General features: G+C 33.2%; 1 protein-coding gene across 2 annotated transcripts in view; it reads right to left on the bottom strand.

Moving 5' to 3' along the window:
* Positions 1-15,287, bottom strand: part of ACER3 (alkaline ceramidase 3) — a 107,853-nt gene that overhangs the window by 13,536 nt on the left and 79,030 nt on the right. For both annotated transcript variants that reach the window (XM_006926640.2, XM_015600447.1), the window contains one exon: positions 11,248-11,306. In XM_006926640.2, the coding sequence (XP_006926702.1) occupies positions 11,248-11,306 (59 nt within the window). The remainder of the gene's footprint in view (positions 1-11,247; positions 11,307-15,287) is intronic.

The raw sequence follows: 15,287 nt of genomic DNA, 5'->3' as shown, positions 1-15,287 counted from the left end.
TTCCTGCTGGAGAATGAGGGAGTGGGGTGATGGACCATAATGGAATCACGGTGCGTGTCTAGGAGGAAGGATTCCAATGGCTTCGTTTGATTTATCTTTCAAACCCTTCACTTCAGTTTTTCATTTTATCACATTTTTACATCCTATTTTTTATAAGGATTATCTGAATATTGCTTCTTTATAATATCCTACTCTTGATTCCTAGGTACAGTATATTTCTAGAAATATTAATAAATATTTGTTCTTCTTTTGTTTTTGAAGTTTTCCTCTTCTTTGTTTTTGAAGTTGTTTCCTCTATGTTGACTTTTTCCTTTATTATTTGTTTTGGCCTCTGTCTTTCATATTGGATGCATTTATCATATGTCTGGTACTGTTTCCTCATTCTTAAGAGTGGAAAACTAAAAAGGTGAAGACAAACTCAAAGTGTATGGTTAAGGTCTTTAGATTAGTAATTGCACTATAGGGTATTTTTTTGGGCCAATATCAGTACCTTTAGGTCTTTTTAGGGTACTCAGATTCTTTCAGTTTTCTGCCTATAGGTCTTTGCATTCAACATTCAGAATGTATAAGGTCACCCAATTTCCCTGATTTCAGTATAGTATTCATGTGCTCAATTGTGCCTGGTAAAATCCAATCTAGAGACATTGTTTACCCTTTCTAAACAATAAACTTCCAAACTTTTACAGTTGCTCAGTGGTATGGAGTAGGTAGGAGGCTCTAATGATTTAAGTTTTCTTACAACTTTTAACCTATCCTCTACTTTTGAGCCCTCCTTCATCTCCTTGTCCAAAATGCCTGTTGATGTTAATGCCTGATACTTGAGAAAATTTTCTGATGTAAAGTGGAGGTTCTTGGCCTATGACTTGTTTTTTGGGGGTTAGTTAAGACGGTTAGCAGTAATCCATCTTCTTTCCAGCTTCTACACTTTATTAAGTCTTTTCCTTCTGGATTTATGCTTTATAAATAGATTCCTTTGCTGTAGTCTTGGTAGGGTTTCAGAAGTGAGCAAAATTAGTTATCTGTTGATCTTCAATATTGTACCTCTGTTTTCTTTTTCATTAACTTTTGCCGTTTATTAGTTCCATTCTTCATTTCTCTTTGGGTTTATTCTATTAACCTACTTTCTAATTACTGAAATTGGATGCTTAGTTCAATATTCTTCAGCTTCTCGATTTCTAATGTAAACACCTAAGGCTATAGATTTCCCTTAAAACCATTCTTTAAATACAAGTGAAAAAAGTCAGAATAGAAATTTTGAAATGCTTAAAATGGAACCATAATGAAAATACTACAAGTCAAAGTAGAATGTAGCTAAAGTGGTTCTTAAAGTTTCCAAATATATGGGATATTCTGACTAAACCTGTTTTAACTAATTGTACTATAGTCAGAGAACACATTGTGAATGATAATCATTCAATGCATGCTTGAGAAGACCATGCATTCTTTAATTGCTGAATGTATTAGATGGTTTTGTTATTACGTTACTCAAATTTTATCTATATCCTTGTTCGCATTTTCTGGTCTGAGTTACTGTGTTAATATCTCAGCAGAATTGGAGTATTTATCTATTTCTCATTGTAATTCTGTCAATTTTTGCTTAAAAATTTCTATACAAGTTAGAAATTGTCATTTTTTTCTATAAATTGAATCTTGATAATAATATAGTGAACATTTGTTTTAAATAATGCCTTAAAATTTGTCTGTTATTAAAATAGCTAGTCCAACTTTTAGTCAAGATTTGTGTGGAATATATATATATAAATTATTTATATGCTTTCAAAGTTACTGTGTATATATGTTCTAACCATGTTTCTTATAAACAGCACATTGCTGGACATTTTTTCTGTTTGACAGTCTTTTGTCTTTTAATTGCTTAGCTTTGTCTGTTTATATTTACTGTTATTACTGATATATTTTGAATTATTTCTACCCCTTTATTTTCTGCTTTATATTTGTCCCAACTTTGCTTCCCTTTCTCCTTCTTCCTTCTCCTGAGTTTTTTTTGAATTTGGTTTTCATAATTCTATTTCCTCTTTCATGTTTTTGAAAGCTATTATAAAATCAATTAGTTTTTAGTGTTTACCAAAAATGCACATGTAAGATCTAAAATTAATCACTGTGTGTACCCTCTTCCTAAATAAAAAAGACCTTAGGAACTAAGTATCTCATGTATTATTCTGTTCACCATTTTAGCTCCACATTTTTAATCTCTCAAATTAGGTATTATTTTAAACACTCATAATATTTTGTTCAGATAGTTCAATAGGTGACCATTTTTTCTTTTACTGTTCTTTCTTGTGTTTCAGCTCTTCCTCATAAAAGTATCTTTTAGAAAGTCTCTCAGTGAGGTGTAATGGTAAACTTTTTCCATTTTTGTCTCGAAATGTCTTTATCTTACCCTTGTCCTTAAAAGATATTAGGGTATACAATTCTAAATTGATGGTTAATTTCTCTCAGCACTTTGAAGATAACAGTCTATTGTGTTTTGGCTTCCATCATTGCTGTTGATAGTCTGTCTTAGACTATTTGTTATTCCTTTGCTGGTAATATGTCTTTTATCTTTGGATGTCTGTAAGATCCTTGACTTTGGATTTCACCAATTTCAGCATGCTTTTTCAGGATTCAACTGCAGATATTATCTCTATTTAAAGCAGAAAAAATTTTAATACTTTAAATTCCAACTGAAATGCTGAATGAGCAAGATTTAGGCTCTCCAGGAATGATTTATGAACACAACCACAGAATTATTTTGCCAAAGGAACATTTTTTCCCCCACATTTAAGAAGCTGGAGAATTGGAAAACCTCTGGACGAACCACTGCATCCAGCAACATGTCATCTTAGCTATAACTCACAGATCAAGAAGCTGCCATCCTACTTGTTTGTTCTAGAGCCATGGTATGCACACCCTAGATACACAACAGTAAATGGTTGCCTTACATACTACCACTTCTCTTCCCTAAGCTGACTTGGTTCCGAATTCTAGTCTCATGTGAATACATATAATTGGCAGAACCTGAATGTATTTAGAACCTGACGTGCAAAGAAAATATGGGAAATATAGCTCAGCTTTTAAGCATCTCCATTATAGGAAGGCACACTTAAAGGAGGCTGGAATGAAAGGAAGCTGAGTGAGCTATCGATCTTCCACACCTGAGAAAGATTTGCTTTCATTTATCTTGCTTGGGAATTATTCTTGATGACATTAAAGAATCATGTCTTATTGATTCTAGAAAATTCTCACCTATTATCGCTGAATATCTCTTTTTTCCTCATTTTTGCTATTCTCAACCTTTGGAACTGCAATTAGACGTGTTATCTCTTTGTGATGCTTTTAGTTTATTTCTTTAGACTTATCTTCCAATTTAACTAATACTCTCTTCAACTATGTCTAATCTACTTTTAATTTACCCATTGAGTTTTTATTTCAAAGATTTTTTTTAAATGTCAGAAGTTCTTTGATTCTTTTTCAAATCTGGAATTTCATTTTTGATACTCTACTGTTTCTTGGTTACATTTTCATTTCTCTTTTATTTCATTAAATATTGTTAAAAATAGTTACTTATGCTTTAGCATCTGATTTGAGGAGTTTATTTCTCTTGTTTTCTGTTTCTCTTGACTTTTGCTTATTTCTTCTTCTGGATTTGGAATTACTGATCGTGTGCAAATGTTTGATTTCCAGTCTGTGGAAATCCTGAGAGGCCTACCTTGAGGGTACCTTTCTTTACAGATAATTTGCTTTTCTTTTTCTCAAATACTCTGGGGCTCTACGAAAATTGGATCAGTTTGAGTTAATTTTACATGTTGAGGTTTCCAAGACAATTAAAGTTATATATCTAAATCTGTGTGAATGAAGAACAGTGATTACAAATTCTCAGGGGAATAATTTTTCCTACCTAAAACTGAGACTAAAAGACAAGTTACTGAGAAGCAAATTTTTTTCTAGCCTAGCTTTTCACTGACAAATTATCTCTTTGATGGTCCTGGCTTTATGTCTACATGTGTATGGTGGTGGGGGAGCAGTTCTAACAGCCTATCTTAAACATGCCAAAAGCTTTGTCTTATACCTCCCTTCAAGCTATTCAAACCTAACGCTCTTTCCTGGTATCTGCAAATACACTTCAAATTGATCGTGATCTCAGAACTCATTTGTCTAGTTTACACCTCCTTCTTTGGATCTGATGCTCTGAAATTTAAGTTCTTTTGAGTTCAGCTATGCATTTAAAGGATGCGTCTTATATTTTACCCAGAATTTCTAACGTTTTTTTACAGGAATAATTTTCAGATATCTTGTCAAAAATATTAAAAGAAACAGAAGTTTTATGAGTTTCAACCAGACTCAAAAAAATCTTCACTAATAAGCACTATTCTGAGTTCCATGGGTTACCAAGATAACTAAGATTTTAAGAAACTTACAATCTAGTTGGGCAAACAAATTAAGTAAACAATGAACCATACTAAATGAAATGATATAAGAAATGGAAATATAAGAAAGAAGCCATGACGAGGCAGATGGAAGAAAGATGTTTTTTACTTTGTAGGACAGCCACTGTTCCATACTTTTTATAGGTCTATCATTTGTCTTTCTAAACTTCCTGGTATCCTATCTACCAGACTTGATTTAAGGCAAGGACTGTGCTTTATGCTTATTTACATTTCCCTAAGGTGCCTAGATTAAAAACAAAATAAAACCACGGACTTCTACGTCTGAGAAGATAAAACAGACATACTTTTCCCCTCTTTTTCCCACTAAGTACAATTAAAAACCATGAACATTATATATAAATAGATATTAAGAAGACTCTGAAAGGTGAAGAGAAGAGGGCAGATTGGTTAAAGTCTCTGGGACCACTGTAACATCACAGTGATAAGTTCCATGTGTTTTTGGTTTGTTTTTTTTTTGTCTCGCATATTCCAGAGTTGGAATTGGAGTAGCTAGAAACCCAGAAATGCCACTAAGCACAGATAAAAAATTAAAAAATTAAAAAAATAAAAATAGCCCAACAAAAGCTTGTTTCCTAGCCAAAGAACCAGGAAAGAGGCAGTTTAGAAACACAGTTTAGAAACATAACCACTATTCTATAGCAAATACCACAGAAAAAACCATGGCCTCCCTCATCCATGTTGCAAAGGCTGATTGGGAGCCTAGACTCTCCTCCTCTTTAGGCCATAAGGAGGAGCCCTAACCTCTTGTCAGGCTGAGTTCAAGCAGGAAGGGGCTAGGACTTTCATCCCTACTCAGTAGTAATGAGCTCTCTACTCCTTGCATTATCAGAGGAGACCATGTGGGGAGGCTGGACTTCCATTCTTATGTGGTAACAACATGGTCTTTTTCTCTTTCGCCATTGTAGTGGTGTCAGAAGAGACAGACTAGACATTCGAAACTCACTGATGGCCAGAGGTAACAAGGTCATATCATTGAGTTGTCAGTGGAGACCACATGGTGAGAAATAATTAGGCACTCCTGCCCCTCCCAGTCAAGGTGGTATCAGGAAGGCCTAGTAGAAAATGGGAATTCTACCCTAGCCCAGCAGTAAGGTGTACCAAGAGAGGCCAAAAAGAAATCTGGAATCCTACTAGTATTTGGCAGTAATTGACCAGTCAGACTATAACAAAAGATCCACCATTTGTGTTATTAGTGTCCTGGGAGGAGAGGAGAAAGAGGACAGGGCTGAAAAGTACTTGATGAAATAATGACTGAAAACTTTCAAATTTGACCACCCCCTCCCTCAAAAAAACAAAACAAAACAAAAAACAGCTATAAAAAAGCTATAAATCCATAGATTCAAGAAGTTGAGCCAACCTCAAACAGGTTAAACCCAAAGAAATCTACATCAAGACACACCATAGTCAAACTTCTGAAAACTAAAGACAAGGAAAAAAAATCTTGAAAGCAGTAAAAAAGAAAAAAACACCTTACCTATATTTAGGGTAAAAGCAATTTGAATGACAGGATTTCTTATCAGAAAACTTGAAGGCCATAAGGAAATAGCACAACTTTTTTCAAGTTCTGAAAAAAAAGAACTATCAACCTAGAATTTTATATCTAGTGAAAATATCCTTCAGGAATGAAATAGAAATCAAGATATTCTAAGATGAAGAAAAACTAAGAGGTTATGTTGCCAACATATCTACCCTAAAGGGATGGTTAAGGGAAATTTCTAAACTGAAAGGAAGTGACGAGAAAAGAAATCTTAGAATGTTAGAAAGAAATACAAAAGGAAAGAGTAAAAATATAGGCAAATGCAATACATTTTCCTTCTCCTGTTGAGTTTCTAAATTATGTTATGGTTGGGGCAAAAATCATAATACTGTCCGATGTGGTTATAAATGTATATAGAGAAAATATTTAGGATAACTGTATTTTCAATGGGGCAGAGAAAAGGCAGTTATAGGTTGAACTTTTCCCCTCAAAAAGATATGTTGAAGCCCTAATCTCTAGTACCTCAGAATGTGACCTTATTTGTAAATAGAATCATAGCAAATATAATTAGTTAAGATGAAGTCACTCTGGAGTAGGGCAGGCTCCTTATCCAACATGACTTATGTTCTTATATAAAGACAGCCATGTGAACACACAGAGACAAAGGGAGAATACCAGGTCATGACAAAGGCAGAGACTGGAATTACGCAGGTATCAGTCAAAGAATGCCAGATTGCCAGCAAATCATCAGAAGCTAGAAAGACGTAAAGATGAATTCCCTTACAGGTTTCAGAGGAACCATGGCCCTACTGACACCGTGATTTCTGACGTCTTGTCTTCAGAACTGTAAAACAATAAATTTCAGTTGTTTTAAGCCACCCAACTTGTGTTACTTTGTTATAGCAACCCAAGGAAACTAATATAGGTATGTAAAGGGGAAGTAAGGTTTCTGTACTTCGCTGGGACTAGTAAAATGTTGACACGATTAGACTGTGATGTTCTGTATATATGATACCAAGAATAATCACTAAAAAAGCTATACAAAGAAAAACATTCAGAAACTCTACAGATACATTAAAATGGTTCAAGTTCAATGGGGCAGAGAAAAGGCAGTTATAGGTTGAAAAGGCAGTTATAGATAACACAGAAAGACAGAAAAAAGAAAACAAAGAAACAATATAGAACAGAAAACAAAAAATCGGCAGACAATCTTTAATATACTAATTATGTTAACATAAATGAACTAAATACACCAATTAAAAGAGATTGGAAGAGTGAATTAAAAATCATGACCCAACTATATGATGTCCAAAGGAAACTCACTTCATATCTAATATAGGCAGTTTGAAAGTAAAAGAGCAAAAAAGATATATCATGTAAACATTAATAAAAAGAAAGTTTTATTAATATGGCTACGTTAACACGAGATAAAATAGAGTTCAGGCCAAAGAAAATGACCAGAGACAGAAAGAGAAGAGAAGAGCATTACATTATGACAAAGGATCAATCCACTATAAGACATAACAATTTTAAATGTCTATGCACCAAACAACAGAACTGCAAAATGGGGTGAATGACAAGATGAAACAAAAACTAATAGAATGAAGGAGGAATAGACAAGTTCACAATTTTATTTGAAGATTTCAACATTTTCCTCCCAACAACTGACAGAACAACTAGACAGAAAATTAATAAAGATAGAAAAGAACTCAACACCACCATTGTGAAGTAAATGGTTAATTCGGTGAGCTTGGGTTGTGCAAAGATTGCACATTCCAAAGAAAGGATTGGCCCTTGTCTGGTTCCTAGGCGATAACCTCTGAGTTCTTGGAATATCCTGTGTTATAAGAGTGTCTCTGTATAACTGACACCTTGGGCCACACCATATGCTAATAAAGTGATTAATGGTAAATGTCTGTTTTTGTTTGCCTGGGGCCCTGGGCCATACTATATCAGTTTGAAATGTAATCATGAGTATAAAAGTTTTTCTGAGTTTTGTGAGTCCTTCTAGCAAATTATTGAACCTGAGGATAGTCTTGGGGCCACTGACACAACCATAAAACAACATAATCTAATAGATGTTAACAGAACATTTCACCAAACATCAGCAGAATACACATTCTTTTCAAGAACACATGGAACATATGTCAAGATAGACCATATCCTGGCTCATAAAACAAGCCTCGACTAATTTGAAAGAAATTAAATCATAGAGAATGTGTTCTGTGACCACAACAGAATCAAACTAGAAGTCAATAAAAATGGTAACAGAAAAATATCCAAATACCTGAATGTAAATAAAACATACTTCTAAACAATCTATGGGTCAAAGAGGAAGCCTCAAAGTAAACTAAAAAACATACACTGAATTGAATGAAAATAAAAATACAAAACATCAAAATTTGTGGAACACAACTAAAGTAGTGCTGAGAGGGAAATTTACTGCATGAAATGCTTACTAGAAAAGAGGAAAATTCTCAAATCAATAATCTAAGATCCTTGAAAAAGAACCTTAAAAAAGAAGAGCAAATTGACACATTTCTAACAAGCGGGACAGAGAGGAAAGAGACTCACATATTACCAATATCAGGAATAAAACAGGATATTGCTATAAACCCTGCAGACATCAAAAGGAAAACAAGGGAATATTATAAACAACTCTATGTACACAAATTTTGACAACTTAAGTGAAATGAACCAATGCCTTGAAAAATACAAACTATCACAACTCACTCAATAAATTGATAAATGTGAATAGCTTTGTAACTATTAAGGAAATTAAATTCATAGTTTAAAATTGTTCCCTTCCCCCAAAATTATAGGCCCAGATGGTTTTGCTGGAGAATTCTATATTTAAAAAAGAATTAACACCAATTCTACACAATTTCTTCTAGAATATAGAAGGGGAAGAAACATTTCTCAATTCATTTTATATAGCTATTATTACCCTCATACCAAACTAGACAAACACAGTACAAGAAAATAAAACTTTTATGAATATAGATGAAATGATCCTTAACAAAATATTAACAAGTATCATTTAGCATATATAAAAAGAATTTTACACCATGACTAAGTAGAATTCTTTCAGAATACAAAGCTGGTTCGATATTTGAAAATCAATCAATGTAATACACCATAATAATAGACTATAGGAAAAAAGTCATATGAGCAAATCAAGTGATATGGAAAAAGAATCTGACAAAATTCAACACCTATTCATGAAAAAGATTCTCAGAAAATTAGGAATAGAGAGCAACTTCCTCAGCTTAATAAAGAGCATCTATAAAAACCACATAGCTAACATTGTACTTAACGGTGAAAGACTAAATACTTCTCTCCTAAGATTGGGAACAAGGTAAGGATATCTGCTCTCACCACTCTTATTCAACATAATCCTGGAAGTTCTAGTCAGGGCAATAAGGCAAAAAATAAAATCAAAAGCACATACATTAGAAAAGATGATATAAAATGTCCCTATTTGCAGCAAACCTCAAGGAATCTTCAAAAGTCTCCCAGAACTGTTTTCAACAAGGTGGCAGAATACGAGATAAACAACTAAAATCAATTGTATTTCAATATAATAGCAATGAACACGTGGACACAAAAATTTTAAAATATAATACCGTTTACTCTTGCTCAAAAAATGAAAACTCCAAAATGCTGAAGAAAGAAATCAAAGACGATCTAAATAAATGGAGAGACACACTATGTTAATAGATTGGAAGACTCAACATAGTAAAGATGTCAATTCTTTGCAAATTGATATGCTGGTTTAATGCAATTCCTATCAAAATCTCAACAAGATTTTAGACAATATTATTTTAAAATGTATATAGAAAGGCAAAGGAACCCAAGCAGAACAATTTTGACAAAGTGAGAAAAATCAGTTTATATGATTTGAAGTTATTTTACAGCTACAGTAATCAAGAGGGTATAGCATTGATAGAGAGATAAGACACACAGATCAAAACAACAGAATAAAAAACCCAGGAACAGATTTTTACAAACATACCCACATAATTTTTGAGAAAAGTATAAAAGCAATTCAATGGAGAAGGATAGCCTTTTTAATCAATAATCCTGGAGCAGCTGGACATCCATAGGTAAAAAACGAACCTCAACCCAAGCCTCACACCTTATATGAAAACTATCTCAAAATATATCATTACTTAAATGTAAAACTATACAAAACTTTTAGTAAAAAAACATAGAAAAATATAGGGTTTGGGATAGAGCTCTTAGACTTGACACCAAAAGCATGATCATAAAAGGAAAACTGATAAATTGGACTTCATCAAAATTTAAAACTTTTACTCTGTAAAAGACCCTGTGAAGAGGATGAAAAGACAAGGTACAGACTGAGAGAAGATAGATATTCGTGAGCCACATGTTTGATGAAGGACTGATCTCTAGAATATATAAAGAATGATCAAAACGTAACTGGAAAAGAAGAAATAATTCCATTAGAAAATAGGTAAAGACATGAACAGACATTTCACCAAAGAGGATATACAGATGGCAAATAAGCACATGAAAATACATTCAACATAATTAGACACTAGGGAAATGAGAATTGAAACTACAATTAGATATCAGTATATATACATAAGAATGGCTAAAACACCAAATGTTGACAAGAATGCTGAGAAACCGGGTCACTCATACTGGTGGGAATGTAAAATGGTAGACTCACTCTGGAAAACAATTTGGCAGTTTTGAGAAAAACCAAATACAACTATCACAGAACCTAGCAATTCCACTCTGGGTATTTATTCCAGAGAAATGAAAACTTATATTCACACAAAAACATGTAAACAAATGTTCATAGCAGTTTTATTCATTATGGTCTGACCACAGCACCTACTGTATCACCAGGCCCTATGTAAGGTACTTACATGAATATTTCTTATTTAATCTTCATAAACTCTATAAAGAGTTTATACCTATTCCCTAACTGATATTTCTGGAACACTGAGGCTTTGTGACATGAATAGCCTTCCTGGAAGAGTTCCTTAGTCAAGTAGTTTGAGAAACATAAAAACATTTTTTTTTTGCAGTAGAATTTTTAAAGACCTCAAAAGAAAGCTATCATATATATCTTTCCTCAAATTTCTTTAATTTTGGAACTTTTATTTTCACATGCCTATTAACAACTTGCTTAAAGAACTAGTATTCCTTGTAATATAGCAGAATAAATGTTGGGTTATAGTTTTCAATCAATATCCCTGCTGGAGTTGGGTTTTATGTGTTATTTCAATCTAGGTTATATATTTACCACTTGAATGTACTCTAATCATAGTGTTGCTGATCCAAACTACTTACCATGTAACAATATAAATAGATCGAAGTACTAATGTAAAGACCAACATTCCATACATGACCTGAATGAGAAAGGAAAAATGAAGTTAGTAAAATCATTATTCTTTAGCAAAGGAAGTATATTTTGCATACAAAAATAGCCCTCCCAATTAAATGTAAATATTATTACCTTTAATTACATTTTAAAGAACAGAATTTTTAAAAATATGTAATTACATAATCGAGAGTCATACTAACCTTTGAGGAAAAATTAAGAGCCTGCTTGTAAATAATATCAGAAGTCCTGTGTCAACTGTAATTCTGAATGTTTAAACACAATTTTAAATATCTGCTGAAACCCGAACAAACGCTATAATTTTGCCTCACATTCCTTAGATCCTTCCCTTCTCTTTAGCTTCACTTTCAGCAAATGATTCTATTTCTTATTTTATAACAATATAAATATGAACTCTTTTAATCGTTCCTCCTAAATGTTTCTGCATCCATATATGCATCCTCTCTCTGGATTCTTTCTCCCATTTCTGTCTCCAAAGAGGTGCCCACTTCTTTTTGACTGAGGTAAATGTAATTTGGGTTCTTTATTCTATATACTCCTACATCTTCCTAGACTTGGCTCTATCAACTATCTTTATCTTCTGTATGGAGCAATGGATAGGTACTACTACCTGGAAAACTGAACCTAGTGGGGAAATTGAACTTTTAAAATTATGAAATAGTAAATACGAAAAAATTGCAGAGAATATAATTGTCTATCTTAACGAATATAAAGCCAACAGCTGGGAAAGTACCACTCAGGTTAAGAAATGGATCCCTCCTAACACCCAAAAGTGTTTCTCTTTCCAGTCCAACCCTTGCCCCTCCCCCTTGGAGGAATATCTGAGTTTAAACCTTAGGAGGAAAATCTGAGCCAAAGAAACAGGTTTATGAATCATCAGCATACAAAAGTCAAGGGGAATGGACTGTTCAGGGAGTATATTAAACATACTGAATGGATAAGGAAGGATGCATACCCTGGCAGTACCATGGGGCTTTTTCAAATTAATTTACTTCTCTTTATTATGTCCAGCTATAAAAGGCTGATTTCCCAGGCTCTCTTGCAGCTAGAAGTGGCCACATGACCTTTGTAACTTTATGCATACTATAATATCAGTTATGTTTTAAATAAAGATACTAGAATACTTTTCTGCTCCTTATAATTTTCATCTGAAAATATTTTTACGATAAATTTTTGTCTTTCCATATTTAGTAACTTATCAGCCTTCAAGCTCCAAAGACTATGAAAATATTATTAGTGTTTTCTATCAGCTAAAGTATCCTAGAAATATGCTGTGTATAAACTGAGACTTGGTATTTATTCTCAACAAAACTATAGCTTAGGAAAAAAGCAAGCTGTGTTTTCATCAGTAAAAAGAAAATGAAAGTGTATGAGAAAAGCAGAAAAAGACAAATGTTTTGTTCTGTGAGCTGCATTAAGATGCCTATGTGGAAACATTTGAAGATGGGTGAAACTGAGAGGTAAAAGAGGGCAAGTTAAATGGGACAGGGCTGTAGTGTGGGACTTTGGAAAGGGTACATATACAAAAATTATTTTGATGATGCTAAGAGAGACTGACTTTCAGTATTTCCTCAGAATTAACATTCTCTAGGATTCATTCCTTATGGTCTAGTTCTTGGAATAAGCCAATAATGGAGAAAAGTTCCAAATAACCAACCAGTTTATTTTCTACCAAGTGCTTACTGAACATTGACAGTGATAATCATTGGACTAGGCATTCATCACTCAAAGATGAAAAGGCACGCTATTCCTGACTTCAGTGAGCTCAGTGAGTCTAACAGAGGAGACACATGGGTAATCAAATCTAGCACTTGGATCTGGTTTCTCAATTCCATTTTCTAATAAAAGAAGCCAGGGCTCCATGGAGATTTGGCTGATTTCAGGCCTGAGGCAGGGAAAGAAAAAGATGACCCCAGAACATCTTATACTAAAATGTAAGGAATACTCAAAAAATAATGGGAACATGTCAAAAGGACACAGAAACCAACTTGAAAAGGCTCCACTGGCCAAATATGAGGCAATCTGTGTAGCCATAAATGATAGTAACAAATCATGACTTGGATAAAATAAGAATACATGAGTCCATAGGGATTAAAAATAAATTGAAAATTTAATAATTGAAAGAATTTTCATAAGTCTCAGGGTACTTTTCTACAAATTTCTTATTAATTATGAAGGCACAAAGAGTAACTTTACACTGGAGAATTATGGTAGACACTATCTTAAATGATCATGTTCCAACATGCTCCAACATGTTGATAATATACCTTCAAGTGGTTCAGGGGGAAAATGTTCTCTGTACTGTTCTGGCAACTTTTCTGTAAGTTTGATATTATTTAAAAATAAAAATACAGTAAGTCCTCACTTAAAGTTCATAGATTCTTGAAACAGGCAAAATGACATTATAATGAAACCAATTTTACAACAGGCTAATTGATAAAAGCAAGAGAAAAGTTCCTACAGCATATCATCTAAGCATAAGGAATGATGTTGAATGAAATGACATTATTTTAGAATCTGCTGTATTTAAACAATAAAGAACTCTATACTAATCTGCTAGAATACTTAGGCACTTAGCTCACCTGTGGCCAAGAACAGTTAATCAGAGTGGGAGATAGGTAAGGACTTTTATATAAAACTCCAGTGAGTAGGAATATGTGGTGGTGATAGGTGATGAGATTTAGGCATTTGGATTTTGTAAAATATTCACTCATTATATTAATAACAAACAATTATCCAAACATAGAAAGGAACCTCTAACAGAAAAAGCCAAGAGCTGCAGTTGGAGGAGCTAGATTTTTCTGCCATCTAATTACTGCCTCACTATATAACCTTGAACAAGTCACTTCCTTTTCTTGGCCTTGGATTCCCATTTGTAAAATGAAGCGACTGAACTAGGTGATAGTGGTTTCATATTCCTATAATTATAGTCAAAATAGGGGTGTAAGAGGCATTTTATCTGAGGAGTTAATATAAGTTACTCTAATATAAGGTTGGTGCTTCTACATAATTATATGATAGTTTAAATACTAATAAGACAAATGTAGATATTACTTTACAACTATAAAACAATTATACAAGTCTCATAAGGCAATGTAGTCTATGGGTAAAAATATAGTTTTTGTAGATATTCAGAGTTGGTTTAAGATTATAATTCTGCCCCAACTATACAGCCTTCTAATTCATTCTACATAAAACTGTCAGAATTATCTGCAATAGATCTTATCATGTCACACCTCTGTCAATGGCAAAAGCATAAGATCCAAACTTTAGCATGATATCCAGTGAGTGCTTCACTAACTGGTTCATCTTCCTTTCTCTTCTTATGTTCTAGAGGATCTTGCATTTTAGTACAGGATTTCCCAAATAGTATCCCCCAGAATATTATTGTGCTGAGAGATGTTAAGAAATATTCTATAAAAAAGAGTTCTACGGTCAAATAAATCCTGTTCAAATGTTATCTCCTGTGTGAAGCCTTCCTGAAATCCTTCTATAGACATTACTTAATCTCTTTTTAGTTCCAAAATATTTTACTTATATTTGACTTCAGGCAGTTTTTAAAGTTGACAACGGAATTCTGGTTTACCTAAAGTAAAGCATAGCTATACCTAAGTCTTACATATTAAGTCTTCACCATTTTTTCTGTAAGTTCATCATTGTACTAAAATCTAAACAGCATTTTTCATTCTTTCTAAAAACATATTTTTCTGATAATAAATTAGATTCCATAGTAATCTGCTATGAAGTGCATCATTGTATCACGGAAGACATATGAACTTTGAAATAAAAAAGACCTTGAAGGTTCAATTTCCAGCTTTGCCACTAACTAGGAGAGAAACATTGGGCAAAATATTTAACCTTTCTGACTCTGTTATCTCACCTACAAAATAAAGATAATACAAAGGCAGGGTTGTTGATATTTTAGGAAGATAATAGGTAAGTCAATCGTTATAAACTATATGAAAGAATACACAGTAATTAGCATGTA

The sequence above is a fragment of the Pteropus alecto genome, unplaced genomic scaffold, assembly GCF_000325575.1.
Source record: "Pteropus alecto unplaced genomic scaffold, ASM32557v1 scaffold7, whole genome shotgun sequence".
Lineage (NCBI taxonomy): Eukaryota > Metazoa > Chordata > Mammalia > Chiroptera > Pteropodidae > Pteropus > Pteropus alecto.
Note: the sequence above shows the minus strand (reverse complement) of the source record. Positions and strands in the feature narration are given on the sequence as shown.